Genomic DNA, 15,921 nt, shown 5'->3' on the forward strand with positions numbered 1-15,921 from the left:
GAAGTGGGCTCTATTATTATTCCCACTTTACAGTTGAAGAAACTGAGGTTAAGTGATTTGTCCAGAGTCACACAATTAGTAAATATCTGAGATTAGATTTGAACTCAGGTCTTTCTGACTTCACACCCAGAATTTTATATACCACTCTCTTAATTGGGATTCTTTTTATATAATGGGTTACATTTCCTCTGAAATACTGTCATTCTTTGTAGTCAGTCTTCTCTCTAAGACTTCTTTTTCATCTGTAAAATGAAAGTTATAATAGAATTGTTCTGTCCAAATAATAGTAGGAGGGATGAAAGAGTATGTTATTAATATTATGTGTCCTTGGGTTACTTTTTTGTAATCATTAAGTATTCAGGATCTACCCCCAGGGTAAAGAGTCCAAACAGGACTAGTGGCAAAATACTCGAGAAGAGGAATAATCAGATTGGTCAGGCAAAAAGCATTTATTAAGTGCTTACCACGAGCCAGGCATGTTGCTAAGTGCTGGGAATACAAAGAGTTAAAACTAATCCCTGACTCCAAGAATCTCATTTAATGGGGCAGTCAACATACATACATACATGTATGTATATGTATGTGTGTATGCAGATGGGGAGAGACTCCTCCATTAGTATAGTCTGTATATAATAATTACATGTAAATGTAATTATTAGAAATATACAGAATAGATGGAAAGCAATCTGAGAAGGAAGCACTAGCATTTAGGGAGAAATAGGCAAAGCCTCCTATGGAGGTACAATTTGAACTGAATCTTAAAGAAAGGGAAAGAAACAAAGAGACAGAGATGAGGAGGCAGAACTGTCCAGACATGGAGGTCAGCCAATAAGCATTAGAGGGAATGTGTAGTATTGGAAGAATGGAAAACAGGTCAGTTGGATGGTCAGGTGTTTGCAGCCAAGATATAATTTTATAAACACAGAAGGAAGCCAATTATAAATAACTTTAAATACTGACAGAATATTTTATCCTTAAGGTAATAGGAAATCAGTGGAGTTCATTAAGCAGGGGAAAAGACACAATCAAATCCACACTTTGGAGAAAAAATCACTTTGGAGAGGAAAAAAATCACCTTTAAGAAGGGTGGATTAAGAGTGGGAGAAAACAGTAAAGGAAAATGAAACTGCTAACCTTTCTCATCTAATAATAGATCTCTCTTCTCCTCATCCTATATCCCTGTTATTTGTCTTTCTGAGTATTGCCTCTTAGAAAGCCACTCTTAATGATCTAAGAGGTTGGTATCCTCTTATTCAGGATCAGGAAATTTGATGAGCTTCTCCCCCCATGGGACCTGGGTTTGGAGGGAACCTAGATAAGAAAAGAAAAGTGATTTTGCTAAACTTAAAATAGTTTGGCTTTGTTATGCCCAATTGTATTTCATGTGCTGAGTTTAATTGTCAACTCTTGAGTTAAAAATTATCCCTATTTTGTCCATGACAGAGCATTTGAATCAGTTCCTCTGGATCGGCTGTACCCACCAAAGCTCACCCCACCATTAACAACATTTGAAAAGACTGCTGACCCTATTTCACACCTTTCTATACTGAAAAGATATGAATCAGAGCTATCTACAAGTCAGGTGAGTGAATTTTTCTCAGCAAGTAACTAGCTCTTGTTATTTAAATGCAGTGCAAGTAAGTGTGTCCAGGGCATAACAATTGCTCATCCATTTATTTCCATGTTCACCCTGATCAAAGAAATAGTAAATGAATTAGATGATTTGTAACATTAAAGGATGTGAAGCCAATAATTTTGTAAGCATTGATCCTGTTCTAGAATTCCATGCTAAGAGCATTGAGATTTTTTAATTTCAGTTTTTAACTTTTTTAAGTATCTAAAAGTATTTGTTTCTAAATCAAACTATAATGATCTCACTGAGTTCCTGTGATTAAAAGACAAGTTTAAGAAGAGTTCTAGAATAAAAAATGGGTCTCAAAACTGGTGTTAAATTGCTTTTTACAGTACTCAAGTAAATGACCTGCATGGGTTTGCTAATTCTTCAATAAAATTTCATGTCAAGATGGTATTTTGATCGTTTCCTTTTTTGTCACGGGATTGATTTTGTTGGTATTGGAGAAAATCCATCTAGGAATGTAGATGCCAACTCTTTAGCATAGCTTAGATCTAGAGAATTGCTTAGGACCTCAAAAGAGGCAATGGCTTCACCAGGGTTTTTGTGTTGCTACTTACATTAATAACTTGAGAGAACCAACCCTGATACTTCACCCCAATAGAATATAAGCTCATTGAAGGCTCAAACCATTTCATTTTTATATATCTAACACCTGGCATAATGCCCACACATAGAAGGAACTTAATAAACATTTATCAAATTTAACTGATTTCATATACTCTAATACACAGCACTGTCATTGGAGCAGACTGCATTCTTAAGGAAGCCTCAGAATAGATTCAACACCTTTGGTTAGGGATATCCTTAAATTACAATTGCTTGTTGCAGATCTAATATTGTAATTACCCTGAGCAAGGACACACCTTAATTTAAAAAATCTCCACGATAGACTGTTAGACACAAACAAGCATTCTTTAAAATCTGTACCAACCCCCTCCCCCAAAAGGCACTGTCCAAATTATTTTGTTTTATAAAAATTTTATCAATTGAAATAAATGGGTTCTAAATTATTTTTATAATAGTATAATAGTATAGTTTTTGTTGTGATGTCATATATATATATATATATATATAAAATCCAACTAACACTATTCACAAATTTTGCTTTGGAAGCAGAGAATGAAAAAAATAGGCTTTCTTCTATCCTTGCATTGTTTAACTTATTTGTAAAAAGCCATTGTATCAGGGAATTAACTGATGGATACATGTGAGCCTGTATCTTGAGCAAAGTTGATTCAGTTTTTGCCCCCTTTCCACCTTTTTTTCAGAATATTTGTTTCTGATGGTTTAAAAAAAAAATCTTCTGATTCTAGTTATAATTGCATAAGGTCCACAATATGTCTTATCTTAATCACTTTTAGGAATAAATAGATGAGATAGTAAAAAAAAAAAATTTGAACAAACAAAAATCAACTTAAACATTTTCATGTTTAGTATCACTATTAGAAACACTTTTGAGAACCTTTCACTTGCATCATGGACTTTGATAAAATTAAAAACTCCACTATTTCTGTTGTTTGCTATGAACTTTTACTGTAAAATTGTGTTGCTTAATATATGTCAAAAACTGGAAAATATAAATGATTTATCAAAAACTTTCCCTCCCATTCATTCTGAAAATTGTTTTAGGTTGTTGGGAACCTCTGGGACAGATTTCAAACAAGATCCTTCACAGCATCAAAAAGACCAATTAATTTGTAAGTTTCACCTTTTTGTACTTGTTGCTAGATTTGACAATACTTTTTATTGATGGCTAGTAATAATTAATAGGAATAGTAACACTTTTTTCTATTCATTCAGAGTTGGAAGACCAATCAATTGGTAGACAGAATTCTAATTGTAATCTCCAAGAAGTATTTTTAGTACTTTCTGACTGTTCACTATGCATTTTAGTTGGAGCAATAATCAAGTCTATCCCCTTTCCCTTTAAAAAATTTTTTTTTGGTAAATTAGAATTTGGTCCTCACATAGGTCAGTGAACTTTACACATGGAACAATTCTGTTCTCGTTATTATCTATTCCTTGTGTCAATCAGCCATTCTATAAGTAAATTCAAAGTCACAAGGGAGGCCATGTAAGAAAATGTGGATAGATTAGAACTGATCTCTTACCCCTTCTAGAAAATCAAATCAAAACCTCTGTCCTAGAGGAAAGTTGTCAAACACATGGCCCCACTGTACCTTCAACACTTCCCAGTTTAGCCTAATCAGATTAAAATGTAATTGATATAGATATTTAACAAAATAAGTGAAAATGGAATAGAACATAATATTACAATATGATTTTCTAAGTCAATATGCAGTCCACAGGGATCCTCATGTTTATGTATATCTTATGCATGGCTTTATTTCTATTTGAGTTTAACAACAGTGTCCTAGAAAGTTATTTTTTCAGGAGTAAATTCATTGGCAAGGCTTCAAAATTCCATTTCGGTTTTAAACTTATATGACCCTGAGAAATAAGATACACTCCCTTTATTCTATATCCTGATCACTCAGATTTATTTTATGTTCTCTACTCTCTTAGAATTTATGTTCATTGAAGAAAGGAATTTTCTTTTTCCTTTTGCTTTGTATCCCCAGAACTTAGCATGTAGAATGTGCTTAATAAAGATTTATTAATTATACACAACTAAGTGATCTGTGAAATGAAGTTAATAATGCTTCTCACATTCTGACCCTCAAAGGGTTGCTATTAGAAAATCATTTGTAAAGCTTAAACTTTATAAATGTGAGTTTATATTTCTCCTGGTGTTTACTGGGGCTATATTTTTTTATGAAGAATACTATATAGTCTATTAGCATTCAATGCCTTGATAAAATATAGACTAGATCATAAATATCAAGGGATATTTTAAATTGTTAAATACTTCATAAGCTATAATTAATTATATTGTAGTAATTAATAGATTTCATAAAGTAGAGCATACCTGAATGACCATATACCATGGTACTTAATTACAGCTGACATTGTATGGAAAGTTCACATACAACCTTAGGAAATCTATTTTGTTCCACATTCATTATAGGTTGTCCAGAGTAATCATAGTTATGTAAATATGATTTTCTTATTCTAATCAGTGTATTCTTTACCCACCAACTAGGAATTTTGAATCAAGCACTAGGAGTAATCAATCAGTGTCTCATATGCCTTAGAGGAGCATTAGGTCCCCTCTAGTGCATCTTCCTAGAGGGATGAAATTGGCTTTTTCCAAGTAGCAGTGAGACCTATAAGCCAATTAGACATCCTGTGGAAATATAGCATTGTGAGAAACTGATAATTAATGGCCGCAGAGGAGGTGGAGGTATAGGAAATCAGAAGTTTGGTTAGACTGGGACATCTCAGCCATTGAACTAAAAAATAGAGAACTGAATCAGACTGCCAGTGGGTGGAATGTTATACCTGGGTGGACTAGAATCCAGCTGGAACCAGTACTGCACTCACTGAAATCCACTGAAAGTGTAGGGGTTGAGGCTAATGCAAAGCGAACCTCCCATTGGGTTCAGAAAGAGGCAGAGACACCTTTGAGTTCCAACTTTGAGATCTGCTATAAAAAGAAAAGGAATCAGAAACCGAATGATAGGGGAATAAAAGAAAGACTGAAGCTACTAAAGATCCCAGAAGAAAATTTTGTTTAAAAAGTTGAGCATACACAGATAAATTAACAGATTGGCTATCAATAACATAGGAAAAATGCCATCTAAACAAATTCAAAAATTTCAAACAGAAGTGGTAGGAAGAATGGAAGAATATCTATTTATTTATAATATTCCTTTATTATTATTCTTATTTCAAGTCTAAGTTCTCTTCCTCCCTCACCATTGAGAAGGCAAACAATATGATACTCCTTATACCTATGAAGTCACTCAAAACATTTCTGTATTAGCCATGGGATTAGGGGAGGAGGGGGGAAAAATTAATGAAAATGAAAAACAATTTCAATTTTCACTGTTAACTCTCTGGAGATAGTGTTTTTCATCATAGTACTTTGGAATTGCCCTATGTCATTGTGTCAATCAAAGTAGTTAGGTCTTTCATGGTTGACCATCATTATACTATTGCTGTTTCTATGTGTAGTGGTCTGCTGGTTCTGCTCATTTCACTTTTTAAAAATTAATTTGCATATATCTTACCAAATTTTTCTGAGACCATCCTGCTCATCATTTCTTGTGATACAATGATATTCCATTACAATTGTGTACCACAATTTGTTTAACCATTCTACATTTGATGAATATCCCCTGAATTTTTGGTTCTTTGTCACTACAAAAAGAGCTGCTATAAATATTTTTTGTATATATGGATCTTTTTTATTTTTCTTGGATCTCTTTGGGATACAGACCTAGTGGTGGCTTGCTAGATCAAAGAACATGCACAAAGAGTATATCTTTCTTGCATAGTTTTTGAATGTTCTCCATAATGGCTAGACCAGTTCAGGATTTCACCAGTAGTGTAATAGTGTCCTTATAGTTTCGACTCCCCTCCAGCATTTATTGTTTCCCTTTCAATTACATTGGCCAGTTTGATGGGTGTGGGGTAGTAATTCAGAGTTGTTTTGATATGTATTTCTCAAAGAAGTACTAATTTGAAACATTTTTTCATCTGACTCTTGGTAGCTTTGATTTTTTTCTGAAAACAATCTGTTCATATCCTTTGACTGTTTATCAATTAGAATGGAGAGAGGAATTAAGGGTAAAGAGAAAAGAAATAGTATTCCTTAAAATAGATTACACAAAAATAACTTAAACAGTAACAGCCAGATTAGAAGCAAGGATAAAAATATAAACCTTACTCTTACAACTTTGTATGTAGATGGACTAAATCATCCAATAAAACAAAAGTTATGAATTGAATAAGAAAACAAAACTTTAAAATCTGTTGTTTATCAGTTTTAAGGTTGGCTTTTTTTTTTTCTCTCTTCATTCTTTTTTTCTTTTTTTCCTTAAAAAAAAAAAAAAAAGATTCTTATCAAGCAGTGTTTCTATTGGGCTAATATCCTAAAGAGATCTTAAGGAAGGAAAGAGACATACATGTGCAAAAATGTTTGTGGCAGCCCTTTTTGTAGTGGCAAGAAACTGGAAACTGAGTGGATGTCCATCAATTGGAGAATGGTTGGGTAAATTATGGTATATGAATGTTATGGAATATTATTGTTCTGTAAGAAATTACCAGGATGAGTTCAGAGAGGCCTGGAGAGATTTACATAAACTGATGCTAAGTGAAATGAGCAGAATCAGGAGATCATTATACACAGCAACAACAAGATTATATGATAATCAATTTTGATAGACGTGGCTCTCTTCAACAATGACATGATTCAAACCAGTTCCAATTGTTCAATGATGAAGAGAGCCATACATATCCAGAGAGAGTACTGTGAGAACTGAGTAGGGACCACAACATAGCATGTTCACTCTTTTTGTTGCTTGCCTTTTATTTTGCTTCTTATTCTTTTTCTTCTGAGACATAATAATTGTATAAAGATGTATTCATATATTGGATTTAACATATGTTTCTACCATGTTTAACATATACTGGACTACTTGCCATCTAGGGGAAGTGGGGGAAATTGGAACTCAGGGTTTTGAAAAATAAAAAGCTTTAATAATTTAAAAAAAAAAAAAAAAAATATATATATATATATATATATATATATATATATATATATATATATATATATATATATATATATATATATATATATATATATATAACTAAAAAAAATGGTCTCTGGGCAACTAGATGATGAGCCCTGGAGTCAAATGGAACTAAGTTCAAATCCTGTTTTAGATACTTAATGCTAACTAGCTGTGTAACCTTGGACAAATCTTAAGAAATCCAAATGTCTTGCAAAAATAAATAAATAAATAGGCTTTTATGGAATGGAGAGGGATATTAGAAGAAATTAGGCAATGTAACAACAGATTATATAAATATCAATATATTTTATATCAATAAAATTTTTAAAATAAATAAAAAGAAAACAGTTGGAGACAAAACAATATCTAACAAATGAAATTGATTCTTAGTCAATAAACAATTGGTTATTGACATGGTAACAATTTCCAAATTGTCTATTTACAGGCAAACTGCCATTTCCTCATTAGAACAAAAGTTGAAATCAACACCAAACCAGAAAAAAAAAAAGTATAAAAATGAGAAGATATTGTGAACAAGTGGATAATTATTGTGTGTTAAATCAAAACCTTGCAGTCATTTTTCACCTATTCCTTTCTCTTATCTATGCTTTGTCCAATCTGACACCAAGTCCCAATTTCTTCCTTTGAAGGCTCATGCTTATTATTCAGCCCACTCAGAATTAGACATTCCCAGGGTCACTATTCTAGGCCAAGACTTTATTACCTAATTCTAGGTCCTGATTTAGTTTCTTTCTGATTATAACTTCTAACCCTTTTAATCTATCTGATGAACTATTGCTAGGTAAATGTGGCTCATTGATGACTCCTGAGAATTTTATCTGCTGCATTTTCAGTTTGAAGTTAGAAGAATATAGTTGTTCCATTTTGCACCTTGTATATGAACCAAATTCTCTCATAAATTTCAAAATTCCCCCAAATCTGAACAAATTTATTTCCTCTTCTCTCCCACTATAAACTATAAATTCTCTAGTCAAGCTTCATCCCTTTCCCACTATGAATTATAAAATGCCCACTCAAGCCTCATCAGTCTCCCCCCCCGCCCCGTCCCATCCACCTCCATATATTTGTCCATATGATTAATCTGGCTTGGAATCATTCAACAAGTACTTATATGTAATAGGCCATTGGTTCAAATAATTTACAAAAACTCAGCAATGATTTTTTTTTCCTTTTAATACTGTGAAAAAGTATTTCATATGCTGCCTTTTTGTCTGCAATATCATGTGAGGCACCTATGTTTTTTAAGCACATAAGATTCTTTTTTAAATCTAAAATAATAATTATTAATATATTTCACTTTCTATCATTTAATTTTCCACGTATCCCTATTTTCCTCTACATAACCATCCCTTATAACCAAGATAACAAAGAGAAATAGTATAGCAAAATTGACCAGTATATTAAAAAGTCTGACTGTTCCCTAAGCATAGTCTTCTACCTCTGCAAAGACAGAGGGAACTACCAGTTCATATCTCTTATTTGAGGTTAAATATAGCTCTTGGTGTTTATAATTGCCCAGCATTCATTTTCATTTTTTAACTTAATAGTACTTTTCTCCAATTATATGTAAAGATAGTTTTCAACATTCATCTTTGTAAGATTTTGAGTTCCAATTTTTTTTTTCTGCATTTCTCCTTCCATTTTCTCTTCTCTTCCCAGGAAACCAAGTAATCTGGTATAAGTTATACATGCGTGATCATGTTAGAAATATTTCTACATTAGTCGTGTTGTGAAGAAGACTCAGAACAAAAGGGGAAAACTATGAGTAAAAAGAAAACAAAAAAAGTGAAAATAGCATGCTTCAATTAGACTCCATTATTCTTTTTCTGGATGTAATCAGCATTTTCCATCCTAAGTTTCTTGGAATTATCTTGGATTATTTCATTGCTGGGTAGAGTTAAGCCTATCATAGTTGCTCATCAAATGTTGCTGTTACTGTGTACAATGTTCTCCTGATTCTGCTCACTTCACTCAGCATCTGTTCATGTAAGTCTTTTTTAGGTTTTTCTGAAATCTGCCTGCTCATCATTTCTTACAGAATCATAGCATTCCATTACATTCATATACCACAATTTGTTTAGTCACTCCTCAATTGATGGACAATCGTTCAACTTCAAATTCTTTGTTGTCATTAAAAGAGCCACTATATGTATTTTTATACGCATGGCTTATTTTCCTTTCTTTTATGATCACTTTGGGATACAAACCTAGTAGTGGTATTACTGGAAAAAGAGATATGTACAGTTTTATAGCCCTTTGGGCAGAGTCCATATTGCTCTTCAGAATGGTTGGCTCGATTCACAACTCCATCAATAGCTAACATTCATTTTCTTTTTTTTTCCCCTGAGGCTGGGGTTAAGTGACTTGCCCAGGGTCACACAGCTAGGAAGTGTTAAGTGTCTGAGACCACATTTGAACTCCAGTCCTCCTGAATTCAGGGCTGGTGCTCATCCACTGCACCACCTAGTTACCCCCCTAACATTCATTTTCAATATTTCTTTTCCCATGATCTGTGGTGTCCCCTAAAACAATATCCCATTTGAGGAATCAACTTCATTCTTAGATGCCATTGTTTCAAATATACATAGTCATCATATATGTTAGCTAAAACCATAATCATAATGTACCCAGAAAAGCATAATGTCAACTCTTAACTTTACAACAAAGTAACAATATTGACAATAAGTCACACAGTGTTAATTTTAATAATCTATAATATATAAAGTTCTGGTCTTCAGGAATAGGATCAGAGAGATCAGAGAGTTAAAGACAGAAGCAAATTTAAAAGTCCTTTCATCCAAACCCCTTTATTTTACATATTAAAAAAGAGAATCTCAAAAGGTTAAGGGACTGCCTAAGGTCACATAGCTTATAGGCACTAGAGCCAAAATTTGAAGAGAAATAAAGGAAGAAAGAAAGGAAGGAAGGAAGAGAGAGAGAGAGAAAATGGAGGGATAGAGGAAAGAAGGAAGGAAGGAAGGAAGGAAGGAAGGAAGGAAGGAAGGAAGGAAGGAAGGAAGGAAGGAAGGAAGGAAGGAAGGAAGGAAGGAAGGGAAGGAAAGAGGGAGGGAGGGAGGGAGGGAAGAAGGAAGGAAGGAAGGGAAGCAGGAAGAAAGGAAGGGAGGAAGGGAAAAAGGGAAGGAAGAAGGAATGGAGGGGGAGAGGAAGGAAGGAAAGCAAGAAATTAATCATACCAAAACCAAATGCTAAGTAATGTGACACATATCCTACTGTCGTGCATTAGAACCAGTGGGACTTGGTTTTGCAACAGGAATTTGATGTAGGTGAAGAGAATCTATCCTGCAGGCACAATGACAAGTGAAAGACATTCCATCCTTCTTTATTATTTTTCCTGTCTATATTATTAACTCTCGCCGCCCCCCTTCCTTTCTCCTGACTGCTCCCTTAGATAGAGATTGTAAAGATTCAGTTAGACTTCAATTTCACAGTTAAAAAAATTTGGTTAATTTGATTAATTAGTAAAGATCATGATAAAATTAAGAAATATCAGATATAGATAGATCATAGAATACAATATTCTAGTCATTTCCAAGCTGCAACTGCCAAATCTCATCCTTTCATAACATCTCTTATACATTCCCCCTTTTCCCTCTGACACTGCCACCACTCTGGTGCATGCTCTTATTACCTCATGCCTAGATTAGTCCAATAGTCTATTGATTGTTCTGCCTACTATAAGTTTCTCACCATTCCTGTTGATCTTCCATTCAGCTGTCAAAATGATCTTCCCGGGATAAAACATAAAAATTTCTGTTTGGTTTTTAAAATCTTTCAGACACTGGCCGTTTCAGTCTTCTTCCTTACTCCCTTCCATATACTATTCAATCTGTCTTCTGGATATTACTCCTATAAGGAACTCCGAATGGTCAAAATTTAATTATCAGGTAGCACTCCTGTGTAGTTAGGTGACTCATTAGATTGCACACCAGGCCTGGAGTCAGGAAAACTCATCTTGTTAAGTTAAATCTGGCCTTAGACACTTACTAACTATATGAACCTGGACAAGTCACTCAACCATAACATAATGGCCTTGGTTTCAACTATAAAATGACCTAGAGAAGGAAATGGTAAACCATTCCAGTAACTTTGCCAAGAAAATCCCAAATGGCTGAAAAATGACTGAACCAACAAGAAGTACTCCTGGGGTCTCCTCCATATAGTTTGTACTGGCTAATAGCTCACAAGACTATCTGTGTCCCACTGTGACTTGACAGGTGTGAAGTATGTAGACAGTATATTGATAGAATGAAGTAGGTTATAATAAAGTGTGGCAGGGCAAAGGTTTGATTAAACAAAGCATTCAGAGTGAGTAGATGGAAACAACACTGGGGCAGATGATGGAATATGGAGAACATGGATCAGGGTCTTATATTGAAAGTTAAAACCAGAAACAGAAAAAAAGTAAAGCATACAGGAAAAAAATCACAGTGGATCAGGGGGAATAAATCATCTCCATCAAGAGTTCCAAAGCTTACATCAATAGAAGCAGCAGTGGTGGTAAACTCAGGGTGGTAAAAAGGTTTTCTGGATATATAAGAAGTACCATTGGAGCTCTCCTATCATGTACCATTCATTGATGGGCAGGACTCCTGAAATTGAGTTCTTTTATGATGTGTTCTGGGGATCAGGATAGGATAAAACAAAGAACCTAAGACATTTTTCAGGAATTGGTTTGGATGGTAGTAAAACATTCCCTACACTAATTAAAGCAAAGTCCTCTCAAAGCTATTATTCCAAGGGCTAGGGAAAAGTGGGTCAGGCTGGTTAGAAATGCTAGTCTCACTGTGGGTCCTAACAGTTATTAAGTTCTTATCTCTAAATTGATTACCAATGCTTTCTCTTTATTTCCTAGTGTAAGCTCCAGTAGACGAACTCAATATATTCCTCTTTACACGTAAGTAAATTTTTGTATTGTGAATTAAAGATGTACAATTTGTGTCAAAATGATAGTTAGTATCAGGACCTTTTTGCCTTGTTTGTTTGTTTTTTTGTTTTTAGTTTTTAATTTTTATTTATTCCATTTTGTTTTTATAATCATTAATTTTCTTTTTTTTTAAATTTTTAAAATTAATTTTTATAATTATAACATTTTCTTTGACAGTACACATTCATAGGTAATTTTTTTTTTACACTATTATCTCTTGTACTCCCTTCTGTTCCAAATTTTTCCCCTCCTTCCCTCCACCCCCTCCCCCAGATGGCAGGCATTCCCATACATATTAAATATCTTATAGTATATCCTAGGTACAATATATATGTTTTTTGCCTTGTTTGTAAGTCATTGATAAAACAAGTTGAACTTCTTTAGGTGATTTACCATAATGCTTGGCCCATAATAAGCACTTTACTTTATTATGCCAGATAATTCATTGTAATATTATTAGCTAGAGTGTGTCATTATGGAATTTCTGAGCTGGGAAAAACTCTTGTGATCATTTTAACCAACACTTTCTTTTAAAAGGGTTAACCACGATCCACTTTGACTAAAGGAAGAAAAATAAGGCCACAGTATATCCCAAAAGTTTTTCTCAGAGATCATTTTCATTCACAAAATAGCAATTTGGCACATGTTATTAGAATTTTTCTATTTTCCTAAAACTATCTACTTCACAGAGTTAGATTCAATAAAATGGTCTAGAACCTATGATTTCAAAAACAGACATTGCGAGCTACCATGGAGCATTCTGGATTTTGGTTTATATTTCAGCTCTGCTTATTTTGTGCCTTTGGGCACTTCATCTCTCTCCTCAATTTCTCATTTGTAAAATGAGAAGTTTAGATGGTTTTCCTACTTCCTTTCACATCTAAATTTGTGCTCCTAAAGGCATACTGTGGCATAAGTATTTTGGCATTTTCTCTTTGAGATCATCTTAGCAAATAGACTATTGAACTTAGAAAGTAGTTCTACTATCCCTCCCATTTTTCTTATAAATAATTTACTTCTTTTATCCCCACAGTGGTTATAGTGAGTCCTTAAACCCTGAAGACAGAGATAATCCTGATGGTGACCCTAAATCTTTGGGCAAGCCTCGGGCTTCAAAGATACTTCATACAATTATGAACCAGTGAGTTTATAAAAATGGACATTCACTAATGCTGGAAATTAATGATTAATTTAGTTATAAATGAAAAAATGGTTCTATTGCTGAGAAAGACATGTGCTTGCAGAGTACTGAATTTGGAAATTTGGGTACAGATACTGTAATTCCATCTCAATAGGCAACTCCTGATGTTAAAACCAATGTACCTATTTCAAGATTTTTGTTCTTATAAAATTCACCTAGGGGCACTGAGAGATTGAGTGACTTGCCCAGAATCACAGAGCCTATATGAGTAAGAGACAAGTTTTGAACCAGACCATAAGCACTCTAAATTCTACATACTATGCCACCCTTTCTCTTAGAATTTAGAATTAAGGAATCTGTGTTCAAATTATAATTCTACTTAGTACATATACTCAATTGCAAACTCATCTTTATCATCTGTAAAATGGAAATCTGTGCCTAAAGATCTCTAAGGTTCTTTTAAATGTAAAAATGTATGATCCCACACACCTATATGAAAACTATTTTAAAAACAAGACATTGCAAAAGAATGTTGTTGCTGATGGAGGAGGGAGATGATTTGGAGAAGAACAAGGTCCACAATGACATTTTTTACATCTAAAGAATGGTGTGATATCTTTGCTAGTGTGGTAAAATAAACATGACACTTGATGTATAATATATATAAAATATAATATGCCAATCAAATATTTACTGATAATAAGTCATAATTTTGCAGCTCTCCACATATAAAATATAAATAAAAATAAATATGCCAATTAAATATTTACTGATAAGTCATAATTTTGCATCTCCCTCACATTTAGTTACAAACCCCTAAAATTACAACATACAGTTTAAGAAACTTTGAATTACTTTATGTACTCCCAATTTGCTTTTGATATCAGCCTTTATGTCTAAATCATGTTCCCATTTGATTTATTTTAGCATTTAAGATAAGTTGTTGATCCATATTTAATTTGTGCCATATTGTTTTCCTACTTTCCTCAGCAATTTTTGTCATATAGTGAGTTTTTATCCTAAAGGCTTGGATCTTTGCATTTATTATACACTAGCTTACTATGGGCATTTACTCCTGTTTATTGTGTACTTAATCTATCCATTGATATACAACTCATTTCTTAGGCAGTACCAAATTGTTTTGATGATTATCACTTTGTAATACTGTTTGAAATCCAGTACTAGTAGGCCACTTTCCTTCATGTTGTTTTTTTTTTTTTTTTCATTAATTCCTTGGATATTCTTGACTTCTTTCAAATGAATTTTTTTGGACATATTTATTTTTTAAATTATTTTTAAATTAATTTTTATAATTATAACATTTTCTTTGACAGTACATATGCATAGGTAATTTTTTTTTTTTTAACAACTTTATCCCTTGTACTCCCTTCTGTTCCGAGTTTTTCCCCTCCTTCCCTCCACCCCCTCCCCCAGATGGCAGGCATTCCCATACATATTAAATATCTTATAGTATATCCTAGGTACAATATATATGTGCAGAACCAAATTTTGTTGTTATTGTTGCAAAGGAAGGATTGTATTTGCAAGGTAAAAATAATCTGGGAAGAGAAACAAAACAAAACAAAAAACAATGCGCACAGTTTATACTCATTTCCCAGTGTTTCTTTTCTGGATGTAGCTGATTCTGTCCATCATTGATCAATTGGAATTGGATTAGCTCTTCTCAATGTTGAAGATATCCACTTCCATCAGCATACATCCTCATACAGTATCATTGTTGAAGTGTATAATGATCCCCTAGTTCTGCTCGTTTCACTCAGCATCAGTTGATGTAAGTCTCTCCAAGCCTCTCTGTATTCCTCCTGCTGGTCATTTCTTGCAGAACAATAATATTCCATAACATTCATATGCCATAATTTACCCAACCATTCTCCAATTGATGGACATCCATTCATTTTCCAGTTTCTAGCCACTATGAAAAGGGCTGCCACAAACATTTTGGCACAAAATTTAGTAGTTCCTTGGGATATAAGCCCAGTAGCAGCACTGCTGGGTCAAAGGGTATGCACATTTTGATAACTTTTTAGGCATAATTCCAGATTGCTCTCCAGAATAGTTGGATTCTTTTACAACTCCACCAACAATGCATCAGTGTCCCAGTTTTCCCACTTCCCCTCCAACATTCATTGTTATTTGTTCCTGTCATCTTAGCCAATCTAACAGGTGTGTAGTGGTATCTCAGAGTTGTCTTAATTTTCATTTCTCTGATCAATAGTGATTCATATTAGTGGAAATCAGATTAATTTTGTTAGTATTTTGTCCAGCTCTATAAAATAATTTTGGTAGTTTGATTAGTATGGCATGGAATAAGTAAATCCATTTAGGTAGAATTATAATTTTTAAAATATAGACTTGGTTTTTCATGAGCAATTGATATTTTTCCACTTGTTTAGATCTGAATCTGTGTGAAATTTGAAATTGTGTACATATAGTTCATAGGGGGGTTTTGGCACACAGACTCCCAACTATTTCATATTGCATATAATTATTTTGAAATGAAATTTCTTTTTCTATCTCT

General features: G+C 33.5%; 1 protein-coding gene across 1 annotated transcript in view; it reads left to right on the forward strand.

Moving 5' to 3' along the window:
- Positions 1 to 15,921, forward strand: part of SPMIP7 (sperm microtubule inner protein 7) — an 80,484-nt gene that overhangs the window by 26,633 nt on the left and 37,930 nt on the right. Inside the window, exons 4-7 of the mRNA XM_074288857.1 lie at positions 1,444 to 1,582; positions 3,266 to 3,333; positions 12,170 to 12,211; positions 13,275 to 13,382. Of these exons, the coding sequence (XP_074144958.1) occupies positions 1,444 to 1,582; positions 3,266 to 3,333; positions 12,170 to 12,211; positions 13,275 to 13,382 (357 nt within the window). The remainder of the gene's footprint in view (positions 1 to 1,443; positions 1,583 to 3,265; positions 3,334 to 12,169; positions 12,212 to 13,274; positions 13,383 to 15,921) is intronic.

The sequence above is a fragment of the Sminthopsis crassicaudata genome, chromosome 1 (assembly GCF_048593235.1).
Source record: "Sminthopsis crassicaudata isolate SCR6 chromosome 1, ASM4859323v1, whole genome shotgun sequence".
NCBI lineage: Eukaryota > Metazoa > Chordata > Mammalia > Dasyuromorphia > Dasyuridae > Sminthopsis > Sminthopsis crassicaudata.